The following is a 21,277-nucleotide window of genomic DNA, read 5'->3' as shown; positions in this document are numbered from 1 at the left end:
CTCTTCTAGTGCTTTATCCAAAATCTTTGTCAGATAACCTTGTTCTACAAAGGAATAATACAGACTGGATGCTTGTTCTAAAAATAATTCAGACATAGAGCAGTTGCTTTTTAACCTAAGGAACTGGCCCTTAGGAATGTTATTTTTCCACTGTTTCAAGTAGCTACTTTTGTAATTTATATATTTATTTTGGCACACCTTTTTAATATACGTCTTCTTTGTAATGGTATTATCCCTGACAGTTAGCACAATATCCAAGAAGTTAATCTCTACCGGGTGTGTATTGCTCGTAAACTTAATTCCAAAATTTTTTTGATTCAATGTTTCCAAAAACAAATAACTAGGTGATAATGCCTGATCCCAAACAAAAATGAAATCATCAATATATTGGCTGGAGAGGACCAGTCCGGCCCCCAGCCCACTCCCCCACACATGGTGTTCCTTGAACCTTCCCATGAATAGGTTTGCAAAGCTAGGGACGAAACTGGTCCTCATCGCCATCCCCCGAATTTGTAAAGAAAATTGGTGATCAAACACAAAATAATTATGATATAGTATAAATCTGATGGTTTCTAAAATAAGTTTTCTCATGTCTTCTGTCATGGAACTGTCACTTGATAAATAACAATCTACTGTTTTTATACCAAATTCATGGTCAATATTTGAATAAAGTGACTCTACGTCACATTGTACATAGGTAGATTTCCATTGAATACCATCCATCAGTTTCAAATAACCTTTTGTATCCTTAATATAAGACTTCAATTCCCTTACATATTTTTTTTAAAAACTGTCAACAAAACAAGAAAGGTGACAAGTTAAAGAACCCACACCCGAAATAACAGGTATCCCCGGTGGACATCTTTTGTGTATTTTTGGTAAATAATAAAATGTTGATGTGGTTGGATGTGATATACAAAAAAAATAAAAACCTCCTTGCATATTACACTAACTGCCAGGGTCATTCAAGATTAGTTTTAACTTTTTCTGGCACATAGCACCTGGCTTTCCCAACAATTTTTTGAAGAACAAGGTATTATTCAATTGTCTATATGATTCAATGAAATAGTCAGATATATTAAGATGATGAACTCCCCCCCCTTGTCCGCCTGCTTAATAATAATATTTGGATCACTACATAACGCTTTTAGTGCCCTTGTTTCTTTTTTATCAAGATTGTTTCTTATAGGTTTTATCTCAGTTTCACTACATAATTTTCTGAACTCTTCCAAAGTACTCTTATAGAAACTCTCTATATAGGGTCCTCTATATTGAAGTGGGTAAAATTCTAACTTCGGTTTAAATCTATTTATGCTATTTTGTTTTACATCATAAAGTAATTTGGTTTTGTTTTGATTCTCAGGGCCTCATTCAGAGGTGGTCATAGGATGCAAGAAGTCGCTCAGAAACAGGGCAGCCACTTGCATCCTGAACGGCCGCCTCCATGTCGGTCATTAGGCTGTGGGTTAACACCCACAGCTCTTACGACTGCTAAGGGAGATGGTCGCGATGGTCTTGACCATCGTGACCATCGGGGCTTACGACGAGACCCTAGGGTAGGGTCTCGTTAACCTTAAGCCCCAGGGAGCTTCCTGCTCTGTTTGAGCAAGAAACTCCCCACTGACAACACTGATGTCAGTGGGGACGCCCACAAAACGGCAAGCATTCCGAAAGGAATGCCTCCATTTGGCCAGGCATGCCCCCTGCCCGCCCAGCAAACGGAGCGAGCTGTCAATCAACATCGACAGCTCGCTCCGTCTGCTTCGAGCCCGCTAACGACGGGTGATCCGTCGTTAGCGGGGGCTCGCGCATGCGCACGACGGAGCAGTCTCCGTCATGCGCATGCCCTGTGGACCAACATCGAGTCGGTTGCGAGTGCTCAGCGCTCGTGACCGACTCTGAATAAGGTCCACAGACTCTATAACTGTGTAGTATTTCTAATGCTAAATTATCAGTGGCATCCAGGACAACAGGGGACCCTGTCTCTCCTTGTTTCCTCATTGATTTTAAAGCAAAAAAATGTTTTATGCTAAGAGTTGTTATAAATCAATTTAAATCCTTGAAAACATTGAACAAATTGGGCTTATTTGTAGGGGCAAAATGTAGTCCTTTTCCTAATAATTTCAGTTAATCTTAATGTAGTATTTTAGAAGAGAGTAATTTAGATGTACTTTTTGGGGGGGTTTACCTCTACCTCCTCTTGTTCCTCTCTTTTTTAATCCCTTGATCTTTTTGTTGAACACTTTAGTCTCATTTGGTTTCGATTTGGATGATTTTGTAATTCCTGGGTTTACTCTAAAAATAATTACCCATCCTTGGGGACCAATCATGAAGGTCATCTGAGCCCTTCCATACAATTTTATTAGTTCTCTCTTGTTTCCATTCTGTTGTATAATTTCTCTGGGGTATGTTGTCTAAAGTCTCATATATATTACTCACAGGTAGATATCTTTCTCTTGATGTTTTCCTCCCCCACTGGGTTTTCCAATTTCTATTAGGCATTTCTGATTTGTGATGATAATCCTTATTAATACTATAATTTTAATAATACAATTACTTATCTTTGAATCTCTGCCTATCCTGTGATCTAGTGAAGCAATAAGATTGTTGCCTAATCCAAGAGTTAGATCTCATTCTTCTCTGGGTGCTATGTTCTAGAAAGAGTTAAAACTTACATTGGAAGATGCCCTGGCAGTTAGCGTAATATCCAAGGAGGTTTTTCAATTTTTGTTTATATCACTACCGATCAAGTCAACATTTTATTATTTACCAAAAATACACCACAAGGGAGACCTATTATTTTGGGTGTGGGTTCTTTAACTAGTCACCTTTCTTGTTTTGTTGACAGTTTTTTACATAAATATGTAAGTGAATTGAAATCTTATATTAAGGATACAAAAGGTTTTTGAAACTGATGGATGGTATTCAATGGAAATCTACCTATGCATTTATTACATGTGACGTAGAGTCACTTTATGCAAATATTAATCATGAATTGGGTATAAAAGTGGTAGATTATTATTTATCAAGTGACAGTTCCATTACAGAATACATGAGAAAATGTATTTTACAAGTCATAAGATTTATAATATATCATAATCATTTTGTTTGATCACCAATTTTCATTACAAATTCGGGGGACGGCGATGGGGACCAGTTTCACCCCCAGCTTTGCAAACCTATGCATGGGAAGGTTCGAGGAGCACCATGTATGGGGGACTGGGCTGGGGGCGGGACTGGTCCTCTACAGCCGATATATCGATGATTTAATTTTGTTTAGGATGAGACATTATCACCTAGTTATTTGATTTTGGAAACATTGAATCAGAAAAATTTTGGAATTAAGTTTACGAGGTATACACACCCGGTAGAGATTAACTTCTTGGATATTGTGCTTACTGTCAGGGATCATACCATTACAACAAAGACATATTAAAAAGGTGGACAAAATAAATATATAAATTACAAAACTAGCCACTTGAAACAGTGGGAAAATAATGTTCCTAAGGGCCAGTTCCTTAGGTTAAAAAGGAACTGCTATACATCTGAATTATATTTAGAACAAGCATCCAGTCTGTATTATTCCTTTGTAGAACAAGGTTATCCGACAAAGGTTTTGGATAAAGCAGTAGAAGAGATTAAAGATATTGATCGAAAGACATTATAAAGTGATACTAGTCAGAACAAGTGAGGGGGAAAAGATAGGTCCATGGTGTTTGTAACTAAACATAATAGTGAAGCTTTTAGGATTAAGAGAATTACTAAAATAATATTTCTTTATTAAAACTTGATGAGACCCTGAATAAGATCCCATACCTATGTGATAAGGTAATTTTTAGGAAGTCAGATAACCTTAAGCATCAATTAGCCCCTTGTTTTTTCAGTAAAAAGTCCCACACTTTAGGATAAAAAAGTACTTGGATACAACAAAAACCGAAAGGTGTTCATAACTATGGGAAAGTAAATTGTAATACCTGTAAGCATACAGAAAGGAAAATAACTGAAATCAGATCTTGTGTATCTCTAGAAAAATTCCAGATAAAAACCTTTATAAATTGTAAATCCACTTTTGTAATATATGTATTAACTTGTGGTTGCGGTATACAATATGTGGGCCAAGCCACAAGAATGTTGCATACTAGATTTATGGAACATAAACAAAACATCATGAAGAAACAAGAAATAATGCATTATATAAACAGGGTGAAATTGAGAAAATTAGTATTGCAGCCATAGAACAAGTGGGAAATACTGTAAGAGGAGGTGTTAGATATGCTAGGCTTTGTAGGAGGGAGGATTACTGGATATTTAGATTACAAACATTGGTTCCCCATGGGTTAAATGATACCATCAAATTGAATGCAGTATAGTCTCTCTCCCCTCTACCTGGTGCTTCTTGTGTATATATAATTTTTTTCCCTATTGATATATGTGTGGATACATATCTGTTAGAGTCTGGTCATTTTAGAAAATTAATTGTATAGGTGTGCTTTTAGTAAATTATAATAGATATGAGTTAATTCTGGTGACAATAGAGGAATTTAGAGATATATAAATGTTGTATTTTGTTATATTATGTAATAAGATAAGTAATTGGGAATTGGAATATGATATGTCTTTTGGGATAAGATGTCTATTTATCCCTTATTACTTATAAAGGCAGGATTTATTTTGTGTAGGTTTTCAATCTATATTAAAGTCTTAAGGATATAGTTTACAAATATTGAGTAGTAAAAAGTTTTTTCGCTAATCACTGAACATAGGTGGAGAAAGATAGCTGCCACTACCAAATTCTGGGTATATAAAGATAGATGTCTCATTCAGAAGGTTAAGAGATAGGAATACAATAATTCAGGGTAAACAAAGATGGCCACCGCAAATAGATGTCTTACCTAAGGAATATAAGACGGAGAAATATAGACCTTAGGACCAATAAAGATGGTTGCCACAACCTTAAAATGAGGCTTGGAGCTCATCCAAAGATGGCCACCGGAGTCTATTTAAGGACAGCATTCATAATGAGGTTTGGAACACATGGCATAGGATGACGCATGCGTGACCAGATAATAACGGTGGGCAGATCCCCACTATAAATATCGAGTCTGAGGGGACTAGTTTTTTATATCTGAGGAAGCCACTGATGCACTTAGTAGCAGGAGAAGCACATTATATTATCCCCAACACTCTCAGAAGGCTGCACAATTGGTTTGATAACAGATGACCAGACCCAGGAGAGAAGTGTACATTGTTTACAATTGTCAACAGATTGGCTGTATAATCCAGTATTATAACCAGCAGCAGGAGATATAAAGTGATTATTTGATCAACTGCTCTTGTGCAGCTATCATAAGGAACCTACCAGAGATTGTATGGTATCTGTATAAATTGCAGAGTTACAAAGTAACAATATTTCAACTAACAAGTCGGGAAAAGGATCCTGTGAATACATAGTTGCTTAGTGACTGTATACAAGTAAAAGAGGCCACCTTTTTTACAAGTTGTCAAAAGGATCAATATACAGGTCACCTTAATGACTGTTGGAAAACAATTGCCTATATAAGAATAATCCCATTCTTGGAACAAAAATCTATTGATTCATCAATCTAAGGAAAAGTTTTTAATTGTATACATTGGAAGTACTCAATTTAAAGATAATATATGAATTGAATTCAGTTATCAATTTTGTGAATGGATATTATCATTTATTGTCTTTATGAGTGAAGTATTTTTCTATTTTATTTATAATATAATTTTTAATAAATTGAATATATTTCCTACTAATTAAATAGCACTTTTTTTTATTAAGATTTCATAAAATTTAGGTTGTATCAATTGAAAGGGAGCAATACCCTTTAGAAAGCTGCAATTTTATTGGTAATTATTGTCACCAGGTAGACCAGCACCCTATAATACATTTTTCTGTGTTTGCAGTAACAGAAATGTAAGGGACATATTTGGACATTGGCACGGAGGTAACAAGGAGAGGCTAAAAGACGCACTAATTGCAGGCTTGTCACAAGCATGTCACTGAAAGTGGTTATGTACAGAGACGCTCATACTTGGACAGATAAACTGCACCTGTCACAGGGCTGGTGAAAGTTTCGATGGTGCAACCGATGATGAGTCTAAAGATGCATCAAGCGGTATTTCTATATCTACGGATGCTGAAACTCCACTAACCTATGCTATAACCATATCATGCCACACTGCAGTGCCCCCAATTTTGTTTTGACAAACAGAACTGAAGAGTATGTTTTATATAGTACATGTACAACTCCCTGCACTGCTCCATCCCCGGCTACTCTGGAGATGGAGATAATTAATGTGCAAAGTGAAAGGGAAGGTGCTACTGCACTACCACATCATGTGACTCACTCACTAACACTGTCACCTCATCAAATGTTGGTGGCTCTGGTAATATTGGTGACACGTGCAGAGACGGTTTCCGACATTACGATGTGCCTGGATTCTATGTGCACAGTACTGTGCTTCTGTTGGGGAACTTTTAAGTAAATTACAAATTTAAAAAAACTAAAATATTTATTTACTCTAGCATACAGTGTGCAGTGAGAATTTACTTACAGTTTTAGAATTTGGGGAGGCAAGAAAATTTTCTCCTAAGACTTAAGGAAGTTTGAGGTATTGTGCTGTGATTGGCATAAAGTTAAGTCTAGTCATTAGGCTTTTTCTTAATACAGGTATTGAATTTAGTTTCCCAAAGGCTTGTGTATTTCCATTATGTAGAGAAGGGGTTATAAACATGTGGCACTCCAGTTGCTTTGGAACAACACATCCCAGCATGCCCTGCCACAGTTTTGCTGTTAGGGCATGCTAACACTGTGGAATGGATTGCTAGAATGTGTAGTTCCACAGCAGCAGGAGTGCCTCACAATGCCTACTTCTAATTTAGTGCACCATTCATGCCTAAAACTTACTAAAACACATTTACATAAATCAAATAAAATACATCTTTTTCAGTGCTATATCTGCAAGGATCACATATACATGAACACAGCCTATGCTCTCAAAGAGTGGGTGGTCTTAGCTAACTCTATTGTTGGCCATGAAAGCTTAATGTATGACTGCAGTAAAGTAGTAAGTATGAGAAAATGTTGACAAGATGGCAGGGGTCTGTCTCAGTTTGTTTTGGACAAAGGGTCCTATACTTAAACCAATACCTTTATTACCAATGGTTATTTGAGCCTTTGCACATCTGCTTGTTTTTTATGAATTTGGTCTTTTTAAATGCATTTAGACTCTTATGTCTGTCTATGTTTAAGTGTCATATATCTTTATTTTTGGATAGTGTGTAATATACAGTATACAATCAAGATTGGTATGGTTAATATTATTATGTGCCTTCGCTAATGATTGTTGATTTCTCGAACATGTATGTGCATTTATAATTATATGTAACTGTTTCACAGGTGCAATTTGTTTTGTATTGTATGATTTATTGTATTTACTTGATTAAAAAAACAATAAAAACACATAATTAGAAAACAATAATTGTTTCACTCTGCATTCTCATATTTGCATGCATTCATTTTCTGAGAGAGCGCAGTGCAAATAAACATAGAAACCCAACGCAAGCAAGGGTACATACGTTCCAAGTCTGCATCGGAACTAAAATCTACACACTGTTAGGCTCATTTTCATAGCAAAACATTCAAACACTTTTTTCATTTTGAAGGTTTTAACTGAAAATTAGAATACAAGCAGATATTTGGGCAGTAAATAAACTTTATCTATACAGACCGATGCATCACAGCAAATATAATAATCATAATAATATTTTGAAGTAAAGTTAGGCAATCAAAATGTATGTCCAAAGGGCCTAATCGACAGATGTCGAGAAATGTACCAAAAAAGTAAAACATCAACAACAAAAAATAGTGAATCACAAAAACAATGATGATAGATTAGGATTTAGGAAACACAGTTAGTAAACATGATGCCCTTTAGCATACTTTGTTTGATCTGCAGGATTATATTGCTGTTCAGGTAATGATAAACTACCTGACATCTGTTACAGGATCTGTCTCCCTGTGGCTTTGTGACGATAAGCAAATTAAGCAGACTTGTATCTGACCGCTGAAGAGTTAATACTGTAATTTCAGATGACAGCGGCTAATAGTCAGTTGTGATCAGATATACTGTTTGCTGCTAATGCTCAGTAATGTAAAGGCCCCCATACGCGGTGCGATTCAAAGTTGGTAAGATGAGTTGTACGATTGCCCTTTAAATTCTTCCCTTGAAATTTTTCATAAGATGTGGTGAAATGGTGTACGACTGATCGTTACGATCATAGGATAAGATGCATAGAAGTGTATCACATTGTACTCAAAAGATCGTAAATCTCTCTGCAAAACCATCTGATCAGCGATCCTACTAGACAATGGCGGAGACGCGCATCGGGGTCGCAGAACACACAAAATACACATATTTTCACATATATTGGGCTGTCCAACCTGTCGTAACTGGCCATATCGTGTGAAAAATCGTCCCATGTATGGGCACCTTTACTCTGACACCAGAATGTAAATTTACTAAGCAGCGGGTTTGAAATCCTGGCATTACCACAGAGAAACTACACTTTAAAAGAGAATGGAACATTGAATGACAATCAATGATTTTACCTTTAGAAGAATAGAAATCACAGGTTTAAGTATAGAACCCACTGCAAACCTGCCGCTGTCCCACCGAAATAAATGACTTGCTTCTAACAGTCAGGTTTGCAAGCAATGCACAGATCCCCAAAATCCGTGCAAGCTTGTACAGTGTAAAATAGGGGAAAATATTGCTTAGCATCCCCCCTCACTATCCATCACTAGGCTAAAACAGCCAGGGCTAGAAACACTATAGCATAGGCTAAATAACCCAAGGCTGGTTATGAAATAAGTGGGATTCCCATACATTTAAAAAAATATATATATTTTTTTATTTTAACACAACATAGGCCTTCACAGATTTTAGGGATTTGAGCAGGCTTGCAAACCACTGCATAATTGTGGCAGGTATGTAGTGAGATACCAGCGGAATAGGGATTTAAAAAACCATCAGGGATTGATGACGGGGTCAATTTAGAGTATCAAAATGACCATTAGTAAATACTGACTTTTTGCAGTAGAACCGACCATCAGTCTGTAGTAGGTTCTGGCAGGCTTGAACTAACAGCTAACCCACCACTTAGTAAATGTACCACCTGTGCAATAGCAGGATGCTTATGTGACCTTGGCAGGTGCTTCACCCCCCCCCCCACCCCCAGCACACAATACATCACAGAACAAGTGCCAGGACCAGGAAGATTGGTATCAAATTCATCCAAAGGACATGTCTGGCACCTTACTGTGCTGCGAAATGCCTCGCAAGATAAAAACAGGTACTGTCAAGGCAACAACAATGCCACCCCCTTGGCCTTGTACCCTGGGCATCAGCACCAGTCACTCCCCACTCTTTAAAGTCCTGTTTGACAGCAATGGTTTATACTATCTTTAAGATAAACTATACAGCTTTCTTTATTTTCAAGGCATCTGATCTTTGATACTGTTTGATACAATTTTGATACCCACCACATAGCAAACTACAATTATGAAAAAATATACTAACAAAGTAATACTGTTTTTTGTAATATAGAACAGACTATCGGTCATATCCAATTAGCCGCGATAACTTTAACCTTTCTCTGGATAAAACTTTTCAGATCATTCGCTCAAATTTAAAGTTTTTTGCCTGTTTGCACACCCAGTTTATCAGCAATCCCAGTGGCAAACGCAGGATTTTGAAAGGGGGGTTTCCAATACTTGGGTACAAAACCAATGGCAAAGAATCTCAGTAGATACAGGCAGCGCTCCTCAGGTACTCAATAATCCAAGCTTGTCAATCCATTAATGTACAACGTTTCAGATTAATTTATTACATATTTCGTCAATGACAAAATATGTAATAATTGCATCTGAAACGTTGCACCGTAATGTATTAACAAGCTTGGATTATTGAGTACCCGAGGAGCGCTGCCAGTATCTGATTATATGTTCAAGAGTGGTCTGCTTGGTTTTTAAGATCTGCACCCCGGCCGTTGAGATTTTTTATTTGGAGTACCGGTCTAGTTGACTATATTTATGTGGAGCTTTTCAGATTCTCCAAGAAATAAAAAGGCGGCACTGCAAACATACACACGCACACTGACACAGACACACACACACTGACAAAGCCAACACACACACACTGACACACACACACACTGAGAAAGCCGACACACACACTGACAAAGCCTAGACACACACACTAACAAACCCTAGACACACTGACACAGAGACACACACACTGACAAAGCCTAGACACACTGACACAGAGACACACACACACTGAGAAAGCCGAGACACACACACACACACACATTGACAGAGACACACACACTGCACTGGCAAAGCCCATACACACACACTGTCAGACACACAAACTGCAGTGACAAAGCCTATACACACAGACACACACACACTCACTGATAAAAGCCTAGACACACACTGACAAAGACACACACACTTCACTGACAAAGTATATACACACACACACACTGACAAAGCCTATACACACACACACAGACTGACACACGAACACACACACTGAAAAAGCTGACACACACTGAAATACACACTGACACAAACACACCTCTCACTTAATAACACAAATTCAGCAATATACTGTAAATACAGATCTGGCATGACTAATTATAGATCACCTCTCCGCCCCCACCGGCTTCCCCCACGTGTAATGCATTAAACCCACCTGCGGTGCTGCTCTGGGAGAGAGTGCCGGTCACTGTGTGACTCACCCAGCAGGCTCTGATCTCTCAGCCTCCCACAATGACAAGGGTACCATGGGAACTGCCCGGGAGGAGCTGCGCGCTACCGCTGCAGCTCCCCCTACAGCCAGCTCAGCCAGCAGCAGTTCAGGTTCTTTAAAAAAAAAAAAAAAGAATTTTAAGCTGTGCTGCGATGGAGTGGCGTACAGGGGGGGGTTCTAGGTGCTCGGAAACCCCCCCTGCGTGCACGTATGAATCCTATTACAAAAGGCTCGATAACACATTCGCCTGAAGTCCGGTGAAAAGTGCAGGTGAACATGGGGAAATCAGCCTGTACCCCCCAAAAAAAGTAAACTAACATAGTTTAATAGTGTGTTAGTGGACATAATCTGAGGGTTTGGAGTTCTTAAATTGCATAAAATGGCTGTTATATGCATTTTTCTATAAAAGTGACAAAAAAGCAAGGTTTTTTTTCATCAAAATAAATGCTGCAGTTAAATTAGGGGTACATTAAAATGGTTGCAAGTATATTTTTGCGTCATTTTAGGACACTTTCAAAAAAATATAAAAATACACCTGGCACAGCTATCTGCAATGTTTGCACAAGTTATCACCTCTATAGAGATTGTGAAAGTAATTTGCGATAATTTCTATACAGTTTTTGCATATGCGAAAACTGCAGCTTATAGGATTTTGTGATAACCATTTTTCCCAAAAAGTTCTCCGAAATGAAAACTTATCGGGGAAAAAGCAGTTATTGTGGTTAATTGGATATGGCTGTATGAAGTCAACACGTGTCAGGAAAATAAAGGTAACATACAGATATGCCCAGCTACATCTTTGTCAGTAGCGCAACGAATCGCGCCATGTGTGCCGCAAGATGTACTCCCGTGATCAGAGATGTGCATTTGAATCTCCATAAGAATGAATGGGAGAGGAGCTCCCACGATCAGAGATGTGCATTCACGTCTCTATTGGATTGAATGGAAACGTACTCCCATAAGGACACTCCATAGCATATAGTGGTGCATGGGGCGATGCGTTAGCACACTTGTGGCGCGAGCAGCCACAATGAACTTGGGCGCATCTGTACTGTACAGTATGAGCACAAAAGAAAAACACATATTTACTAAAGCAAATAAATTAGAGATGAAAAGGAGGGAGACTGATCGTTTCTCAGATTAAATTTTTTTAAATAAAATTCACCAGAAGGATCACTGTTATGGATTAGAGAACTAACACTGATTTAAGACTAAGGTCATTGCGGTAATATAGTCACTCTAACAGGGTTGTTCACCAAGCCTATTTGTACTTGAAAAACCACATTCACTTCCCTGAGACTGTACAGATAAATGTTTCAGAGGCTGTGGTTTGAGTCAACATGTGTTCATTGTGTCTATTAGCACAAAAGCTATGGTTAGGGTAAGGAGTACGGTTAGTTATATGATAGATGTAAAATGTAAAAAAAAGGTATTTCTTTTTACATTTAGTAAGTAAAATGCATTCTTTTTAGTTATTTATTTAATTTATTTATTTATTTTCATACAGATATCATTTAATGAAAGGAACTATTAAACCTTAATAGCATTAACGAGCACACTGCTGCTAGCAACAGTGATCAGTAGCTAAGTAGGAAATATGAAACAATGGGGCACATTTTGTATATCAACAAATTAGTATAGAGAAATTCACAAAGTGCATTCTCAAAAGTTGGTTTCAACTACTGTAGTAGGAAACCTATCTAAGAACCTTGTAGAAAAATACAAATAAACCATTCCTAATCGTATTTGATATGCTTACTCTAAGTTTATGAGATGACATTTAAAATAGAAAATAAAACTGCAATACACTAAAAAATAATCTTTGAAATCAAGACACTTAATGACCGTACTGAACGATTATCTACCAGTGTACTGTAAGGATATGAACGATAATCGGCTTAGCTGAAAAACTGCAAAATACGCTCATGATCTCTTTTGATTTGATTTTCCAGCAGGTTTGATCTGCCAGACCGTTTTTCAGCAGATATATTCCAAATCGTATATAAATTAATGATTCTTTGTTGACAATTCTCCTAATAGGTTCCTGCATTCTTTGGTAGACATATGTAAATATGCGCTATAGTACAAAATAAATGAATTGAATAAATATTTTATATTTTTATACTCATGAGTATTGTCCCTACATTGTAATCAACATTAGTGCTGGTTACCTCAAAATAAAGGGAAACACCTATAAGGGGTTCCCCCTGATTGTTATTATCTAAGGGCCAGCATGCCCTGGCAACAATTTTGGGCAAAAGACCATGCCGGTACCTGTAGTGAACCAAGGACAAAGAGTAATATTTCTATATTTTGTGTCAATTATTCCCAACCCACCACCAAAGAGCCCCAGTGATTTTGGCACTAGCCCTTAGTACCCTTAGATGGATGGCTGCATTTTTGCAGGCCCAAACCATTTAGAAAACCCAGACCTGGTGCCAACTGGTCTTGGACTGGTTGGAATCTGGCTGGAGGGAACCCACACCCTCTATGGTTCCACAAGCTTGGCTGGTAAAGCTTAGTCCTGGTTACCCTAAAATCCTAAGGAAACCACATTGGATTTTAACTGGATCTTGGTGTAACAAGCAACAGGCTGAAAGCACTAGTGCTGATTACAATGTAGGGGGATCCAAACACTTTAAAAAATATATTATTAATATTTAACAGAAGTGGAGCTTACCTAATTTCTCTTCATATGTGCTTATGTTGTTCAGCCCATTATTTTAATTTTATTGATAGTAAATTCAGAAGTCAAACAATAATCTGTGAATGTATGGGGAGACGAGATTTTTCACTTACCACCAATACAAATAGATTACACAGATCTGCAATGGAAAAATTGCTTGCAATATTTTTAACACTTTTCCATGGATTTTTGGGTTTTGATTTCAGTAAAAATAATACTGAAAATTCCATCATGTACATATTTTTGTCAAAATGAAAATTTTATTTCACTACTCATTAATTTGAATATTCTTACATGTAAAACTTATTCTTTTGTTTACAGATATGTTTCATTTGACAAATCTACTGTAAAAGGATTATTTTTTGGTACATAAAGAAGATATTGGGGTCCATAAGTGACAGTGGGTCAATCTACTGTATGCACCTAAAAGAAACTTATGAACATTTAGTTCTTGGCAAGCTTAAGGATAATGGATGGATGATATTGTGGACCTCATTCAGAGGCAGACAGAGGATGCAAGCAGTCGCTCAGAAACTGGGCGGCCACTTGCATCCTGACCGCCCGCCAATGTTGCGGTCGTTAGGCTGTGGGTTAACACCCACAGCTCTAACGACCACTCGGGTGATGGTCGCGACCATCGGGGCTTATGACAAGACCCTAGGGTAGAGTCTCACTTGTCGTAAGCCCCGGAGAGCCTCTGGCTCTGTCAGAGCCGGAAGCTCTCCACTGTGATGTCAGTGGGGCCTCCCGCAAACGGCAGGCGTTCCCATGGGAACGCCTCCATTTGGGCTGCCACCCCCCCGGCCTGCCTTCCAAATGGGGTGAGCTGTCAATCAACATTGACAGCTCGCCCCCTTTGGATCGAGACCCGCTACGACCGGCGCTGTCGGTCATAGCAGGTCTCACGCATGCGCACGACGGCGCCGGCGTGCGCATGCTCTGTGGGGGGCCATCGACCCGGTCCGAGCGCATTGGCATTAATGACCGGGTCTGAATGACCCCCTGTATGTGCTGATATTATCTATGCTCCTCAGGGATACACAAAGTTTCCATGATTGTGGGACTGCCAAGGAAAGGGCCAACACTGGATTGAAAAACAATGGGCAAGTAGAACTGATTTTAAGAAAAACAAAACAGAATTCTATAGCCAATTAAACACTAAGAAATCTTAATTGTGTTAACTGTTTCCATTCAACTGTGTATGGTTGCAAGCCAAAAGGAAACACATAAAGAAAAAGCGCTGTGTAAGACCTAAAACCTGAATCAATAGTGAATAAAAAATTGTGCCAGAAATGAGAATTTTTATTTTTTTTATAAAGTATAAGTGACTTGTGTGTACAAAATATGCAAATTTAATAATATAAAGTAGACATCATTGGCCAATGTAAAAAATATACATACACATATAAAATATGTCTAAAAACACATAACATCAAAGAAGCCAATAAACACTGTAACAAAATAATAATTTTTATAGATGCCAAATTGAGAGCCGACATTTTTCTTGTACCAGACATTTGAAAACTCCTAAAAAAAAGGAAATTGTTGAAAGAGAGCATTTTAATTTTTTAGGAAGTTGTGTAGAAGTTTTTGGGGATATTTAAAGATCCCAAATACAACCAAATACTGGATAACATGCTAGAAAAATAGAAAGTATTGGGTTGTGTGATGAGCTTTAAAGTGTCATTTTAAAATGATCATTTACGGCAGTATTCAATTAGCCCCGACTATTGTTTGGGTGCTAATGGATCCCCAGGGCTATCCTATTAGCCCCGAAGTGCTGTCTGACGCCGACACTTATTGTGGGAGGTTTTATCCGGGACCTGATGTGTCCCAAGAAAAAATCCACGAAAAGTGCAGTTCTTTCCCCGCCGCAAAGGAAAAAACACATAGGTCCATGAATTTATCACGGATCCTATTTGTTTTCGGCTGAAATATCCTATTATTTCACCTGAAATACTAGGATAGGGAGAAAAAAAACATTGTCAAAATCCCCGTTTTTTCAACGTTTGTGGCTAATTGGATACCCTCCTTAGAATACTTTCATGAAATCCTTGGAGCCATTAGTGAGGAGCAAGGAGAAAAATTCTACCAAGATGTAAAGGATGATAACAGGGAAAATGGAACATCAACATGATTGGAGATGACTGTTGGATGCTGTACAGAGAAGCTGCCACCCAGGCACAGGGCCTAGGGGATGGTACTGTCCCTGTCCCAGTGACACCTGTATTTAGCATGCAGTGCGCCTGGAATGGCATCCTGCAGCCTAGAAAGTCACTACCTGGATTTATCTTAGGCTGTCCCTGTGGCACGAAACTTGTCCTTGGTCCTGGCTACACCACCCCCTTGTTCCAATGTCACAATATACATGTTTGGGGCAAGGCTGTTACTGGGTGCATTTTCTGTATGTTTGAAACAACCAGTGAGTAGTAACTTGTGTAGACACAGCCTTAGGGCAGGATTAATTTAGCTCCGCTTGTCTGGGATTTATTTTTGGGTTTCCTGAGACCCGAAAAGAAATCCCTGTTAACTGGGCAGTTATAAGGTGATAAATGCCAGTTAATGCACAGGATAATAATAATCCTGTGCGATAACGCTTATACACCAATATTAACGCACTTGTTTAAAGCGTATTACGGCTATTGGGCAAATGTGTTTGAATCGCCCCGGGCGATAAAGCCCGAGGCTACCTCCCATACCTGCTACCTGCCGTCATTTATCAAGGGCAATTGAATTCCCCCTTACTATTTTAAATTATATTGGTTTTTTTTTAAAATTTATCAAAATAAGTGAGCCTTTTAATGATCTGTAAAGTGTATAGTGAAATACATATATATATATATATATATATATATATATATATATATATATATATATATATATATTAGTTTATTTTATTCGGACGCTACATGGAAAACATACAGTGGGGTTACTTAATAAAATAGTTTTTGGCATAAAAAAGTGATATATTTAGATTTTTGCCCACTGTCCTGCAACATTTTCAATCCGTTTATCCGCCCTTGAAAATTTTGATGCAATTATCATTTAAGAACATGTGTGATATGTATACTACAAAACCAGAAATGTCATAGTCTTACAACAAAAATAAATTGTAGAGCCATCAAAACATTTTCTTTAAAGACAATATGTCATCATAGTAATTTGTTATATTCATAATAGTTTGTAAGGTGAAGGCGCCATTATATTGTATATCCTAGTTTTTCTACCAATTCTTATATAAAGAGGGTTAAGAGGGAGCCTAGGCATGTACATCTGTCCAAGAGTGCTTTGTCATTAGGAGATTATTATTACTTATTTATTTATTACCAGTTATTTATATTAGTGCACACATATTCCGCAGCGCTTAACAGAGAATATCTTACCATTCACATCTGTCCCTGCCCCAGTGGAGCTTACAATCTATATTCCCTACCACATGCTCACAAACATACACACTATGGTCAGTTTTGTGGGGAGTCAATTAACCTACCAGTATATTTTTGGAGTGTGGGAGTACCCGAAGGAAACCCACACAAGCGAGAATATACAAACTCCACACAGTTAGGGCCGTAGTGACCTCAGTGCTGTGAGGCAGTAATGATAACCATAACACCATCTGTGCTGCCCAATTTTATGAGATAATTTTATTATGAAATATCTCATGTAAAGTATTATTGTACATTTGTACAGTGTTGTTAGAGATCAAGGTTGATTGCGTTGTTTACATCAATACTAACAATACATTCCTTAATGTTTTGACATGATTACTAAGCAAAATGCCTCTATATAAAACATGTATTAAACTTTGATTTAAGCACATAGTTTATTTCCCAAACTTTCCTCATATTCAGGCACAAATTAAAGTCACCCCCATGGATAATAATCTTCATAAGGTCTTATAGTCACACAACTTACATCAGTAAAAAGAGCTTTTACTTTACCTCTGAAAACCTTTGTATGTCTTGAGTTAATGTCCCCACTCTTTGCCATTTGAAATATTTGAGGAATTTTACTATTGCTGGATTGACTGCATTATCTGATGGTACGGTCCGGAAAAAGTAGGGGTATTTTTTCTTATCTGCTAAAACAGGAGTTGTTGCCGCAAAAGATAGCTAAAAGCAAATAAATGATGAAAAGATATGTTAGTTACAAATATACAGAACACATTCTATTATATTTTTAGAAGCCAAAATTTTAAATCACTTCCATAAAGACAATTATACTTTTTTTTTCTTTTATATAACATTTGAAATAGTTACAATCTATTTTGTAGATGACTATGGTACTTTTTTGCTTGCACTGGTGACCACATTTACAAATCAACATTCAAATTTGAACAATGAGTAAAGTATTGCAAACAAATCCGTGGTGGGAGATAAAATGGGAAGGGCTATTCAAACAAAAATAAAAGATAGTTATAAATGAAATGAGTGATAAATCAAGCAAAATGCATAGTACAGTTAATACAGTTTATTTAGTTTCTAAGGATTTTGTGAAGTTATCTGTACAAAGTTTAAGTTATTAACTATGTATTTAGAGCAGCACTGAACTTTCGTAGAAGTGAAGTAAACAAAGTTAGTTAAACAAAAATCAAAATAACATTTAGAAATAATATTCATTTTTAACATTCTGCCAACATATAGCCAAATACAGTACCATTATTTTAGATTAATATAAATTTATCGTGACTCTAGATGCATTCCATCACCCACCTCAATTGTTGCACGTTTACAGTCAGGTACATAAATATTGGGACATTGACAGAATTTTCATATTTTGGCCTCTATTCACCACCACAACGGCTTTGGAATGAAACAAACAAGATGTGCTTTAACTGCAGACTTTCAGATTTAATTTGAGGGTAATTACATCCAAATCAGGTGAACGGTGTAGGAATTACAACGGTTTCTATATGTGCCTCCCACTTTTTAAGGGGCCAAAAGTAATGGGACTATCAACTCAAAAGCTATTTCATGGACAGGTGTGGGCTATTCCCTCATTATTTCATTATCAATTAAGCAGGTAAAAAGTCTGGAGTTGATTCTAGGTGTGACATATGAATTTGGAATCAGTTGCTGTCGACTCTCAATATTAGATCCAAAGAGCTGTCACTATCAGTGAAGCAAGCCATCATTAGGCTGAAAAATCAAAATAATCCCATCAGATAGATAGCAAAAACATTAGGTGTGGCCAAATCAACTGGAACATTCTTAAAAAGAAAGAACGCACCGGAGAGCTCAGCAACACCAAAAGACCCAGAAGACCACGGAAAACAACTGTGGTGGATGACAGAAGAATTATTTCCCTGGTGAAGAAAAACCCCTTCACAACAGTTGGCCAAATCAAGAACACTCTCCAGGAGGTAGGTGTATATGTGTCAAAGTCAACAATCAAGAGAAGACTTCAAAAGAGTGAATAAAGAGGGTTCACCACAAGATGTAAACCATTGGTGAGCCACAAAAACAGGAAGACCAGATTAGAGTTTGCCAAACAACATCTTAAAAAGCCATTACAGTTCTGGAACAGCATCCTATGGACAGATGAGACAAAGATCAACTTGTACCAGAGTGATAGGAAGAGAAGAGTATGGAGAAGGAAAGAAACTGCTCATGATCCAAAACATACCACCTCATCAGTGAAGCATGGTGGTGGTAGTGCAATGGCGTGGACATGTATGGCTGCCAATGGAACTGGTTCCCTTGTATTTATTGATGATATGACTGCTGACAAAGCAGCAGAATGAATTCTGAAGTGTTTCAGGCAATATTATATGCTCATATTCAGTCAAATGCTTCAGAACTCATTGGACGGTGCTTCACAGTGCAGATGGACAATGACCCGAAGCAAGCTGCAAAAGCAACCAGAGAGTTTTTTAAGGCTAAAAAGTGGAATGTTATGCAATGGCCAAGTCAATCCCCTGACCTGAATCCGATTGAGCATGCATTTCACTTGATGAAGACAAAACTGAAGGGAAAATGCCCCAATAACAAGCAGGGACTGAAGACATTTGCAGTAGAGGCCTGGCAGAGCATCACCAGGGATGAAACCCAGTGTCTGGTGATGTCTATGAGTTCCAGACTTCAGGCTGTAATTGCCTGCAAAGGATTTGCAACAAAGTATTAAAAAGTTAAAGTTAGATTTAGGATTGTTTAGTTTGTCCCATTTTGCCCCTTAAAAAGTGGGAGGCACGTACAGAAACCGTTGTAATTCCTACACCGTTCACCTGATTTGGATGTAATTACCCTCAAATTAAATCTGAAAGTCTACAGTTAAAGCACATCTTGTTTGTTTCATTTCAAAGCCATTGTGGTGGTGAATAGAGGCCAAAATATGAAAATTCTGTCAATGTCCCAATATTTATGCACCTGACTGTATATATGTTGTGGGATGGGAAATATTTATTAAATAATGTATTCTAGTGAACAAAAGAAATTGAATGTCAGAGTGGTTATTATATTCTAGTGAATATTTACATTAGTTCAGAGTTTCCTATAAATCTGAACTACATAGGAGTTATAATAATTTCTACAGATATAATTTATTATATATACTGTACAACTTATGCTGCATTTGTATATTCTATATGGTCAGCCTTTAGAATTACCAGTTAGATAAATTGCTACCATATGCCATACTGCCCTAAGGAGAGCAACAAAGTATATTAACTCCATAAACTAGTATGAAATTCCTGCAGTCAATATGAAAAACCATTATAATAATGTCCATCTGGGGCCAATAAATTTGTTTAAATATTTAAATTGTATTTTCTTATTATGAATTTCATCTTTTAATTACATATTGCTATTTTATTATGTTGCAGCAACGCCCAATAGAGGAAAATGTTTAAAAATAAATTCAATTACTGCAGAAATGCTATTTATTAAACAATTAAACAAATCAGTGTATTTTCAGTCTAACAAGCTCACTCAAATGCATAAAATATTGAAACATTATAACAATTATTTTGCTATAAAATGTAATTAAAACTTTTTATAATTTGAGAATAACAGCATAAATTATAAGTGAAAAATACAAAATAATACGAGCCTTGAAAAAACATTTTCTGACACTTGTTATACTTAAAACTAGAAATGCAGAGAATCTGATATTCCTAGAACAGCGGGAAGAGGTAATTTTGACCTTCCCCCCCCCATAAGAAATGCATTAAATACTTCCAGATTAAACTTAAATAAAACTTTATTACAGTTTACATTATTTTCTTGAATCTATATATTATATTCAAATAAAGTAAATTTGACCTCTTCTGCCGATCTAGTTTAATTTCCAGTGTTTCTTTAACAACTAAGCTTAAGACAAACATATATAGGGGCTGATCCTAAGTAGGGAGTAAAGCAAAAAAGAAAAAAAAGAGCATGGATCTTTGCACCTTGTAAAAACCATGTTGCACTGCAAATGTAAAATGTACATAGAGACTTAGATTTGGGGGGGGGGTGTCCAGACTCTTATCTAAATTGCAGTATAAAAATAAAGCTGTTCAGCATTTGTGGGCTTTCATTTTGATTGGCTCCCAACAAATAATCAGCTCAAAAGTTATAGAACTAGAAAAACTTGACTTAAACAAATGAAAAACATGTTGCTATACAGGTATGGCAAATTTATAAATACTTCTACAATACTGAGGAAGCCTGCCAAGGTGAAACGCATTGAGCGTTGCATACATCGATCCTGCCATGCCGTGAAGCTTTGGATGAACGCAATGGGAGTCTGCTGGCAGACCTTCAAGCT

The 21,277-nt window shown here is 37.2% G+C and overlaps 1 protein-coding gene across 2 annotated transcripts in view; it reads right to left on the bottom strand.

Moving 5' to 3' along the window:
• The window catches only part of GABBR2 (gamma-aminobutyric acid type B receptor subunit 2), a 777,957-nt gene that overhangs the window by 453,009 nt on the left and 303,671 nt on the right, over positions 1-21,277 (bottom strand). For both annotated transcript variants that reach the window (XM_088476284.1, XM_088476286.1), the window contains exon 3: positions 17,473-17,643. In XM_088476284.1, coding sequence (XP_088332410.1) covers positions 17,473-17,643 — 171 coding nt within the window. The remainder of the gene's footprint in view (positions 1-17,472; positions 17,644-21,277) is intronic.

This window comes from Taudactylus pleione, unplaced genomic scaffold (genome assembly GCF_031769625.1).
Source record: "Taudactylus pleione unplaced genomic scaffold, aTauple2 ptg000186l, whole genome shotgun sequence".
Taxonomy (NCBI): domain Eukaryota; kingdom Metazoa; phylum Chordata; class Amphibia; order Anura; family Myobatrachidae; genus Taudactylus; species Taudactylus pleione.
This window is presented reverse-complemented; position numbering and strand designations above follow the sequence as displayed.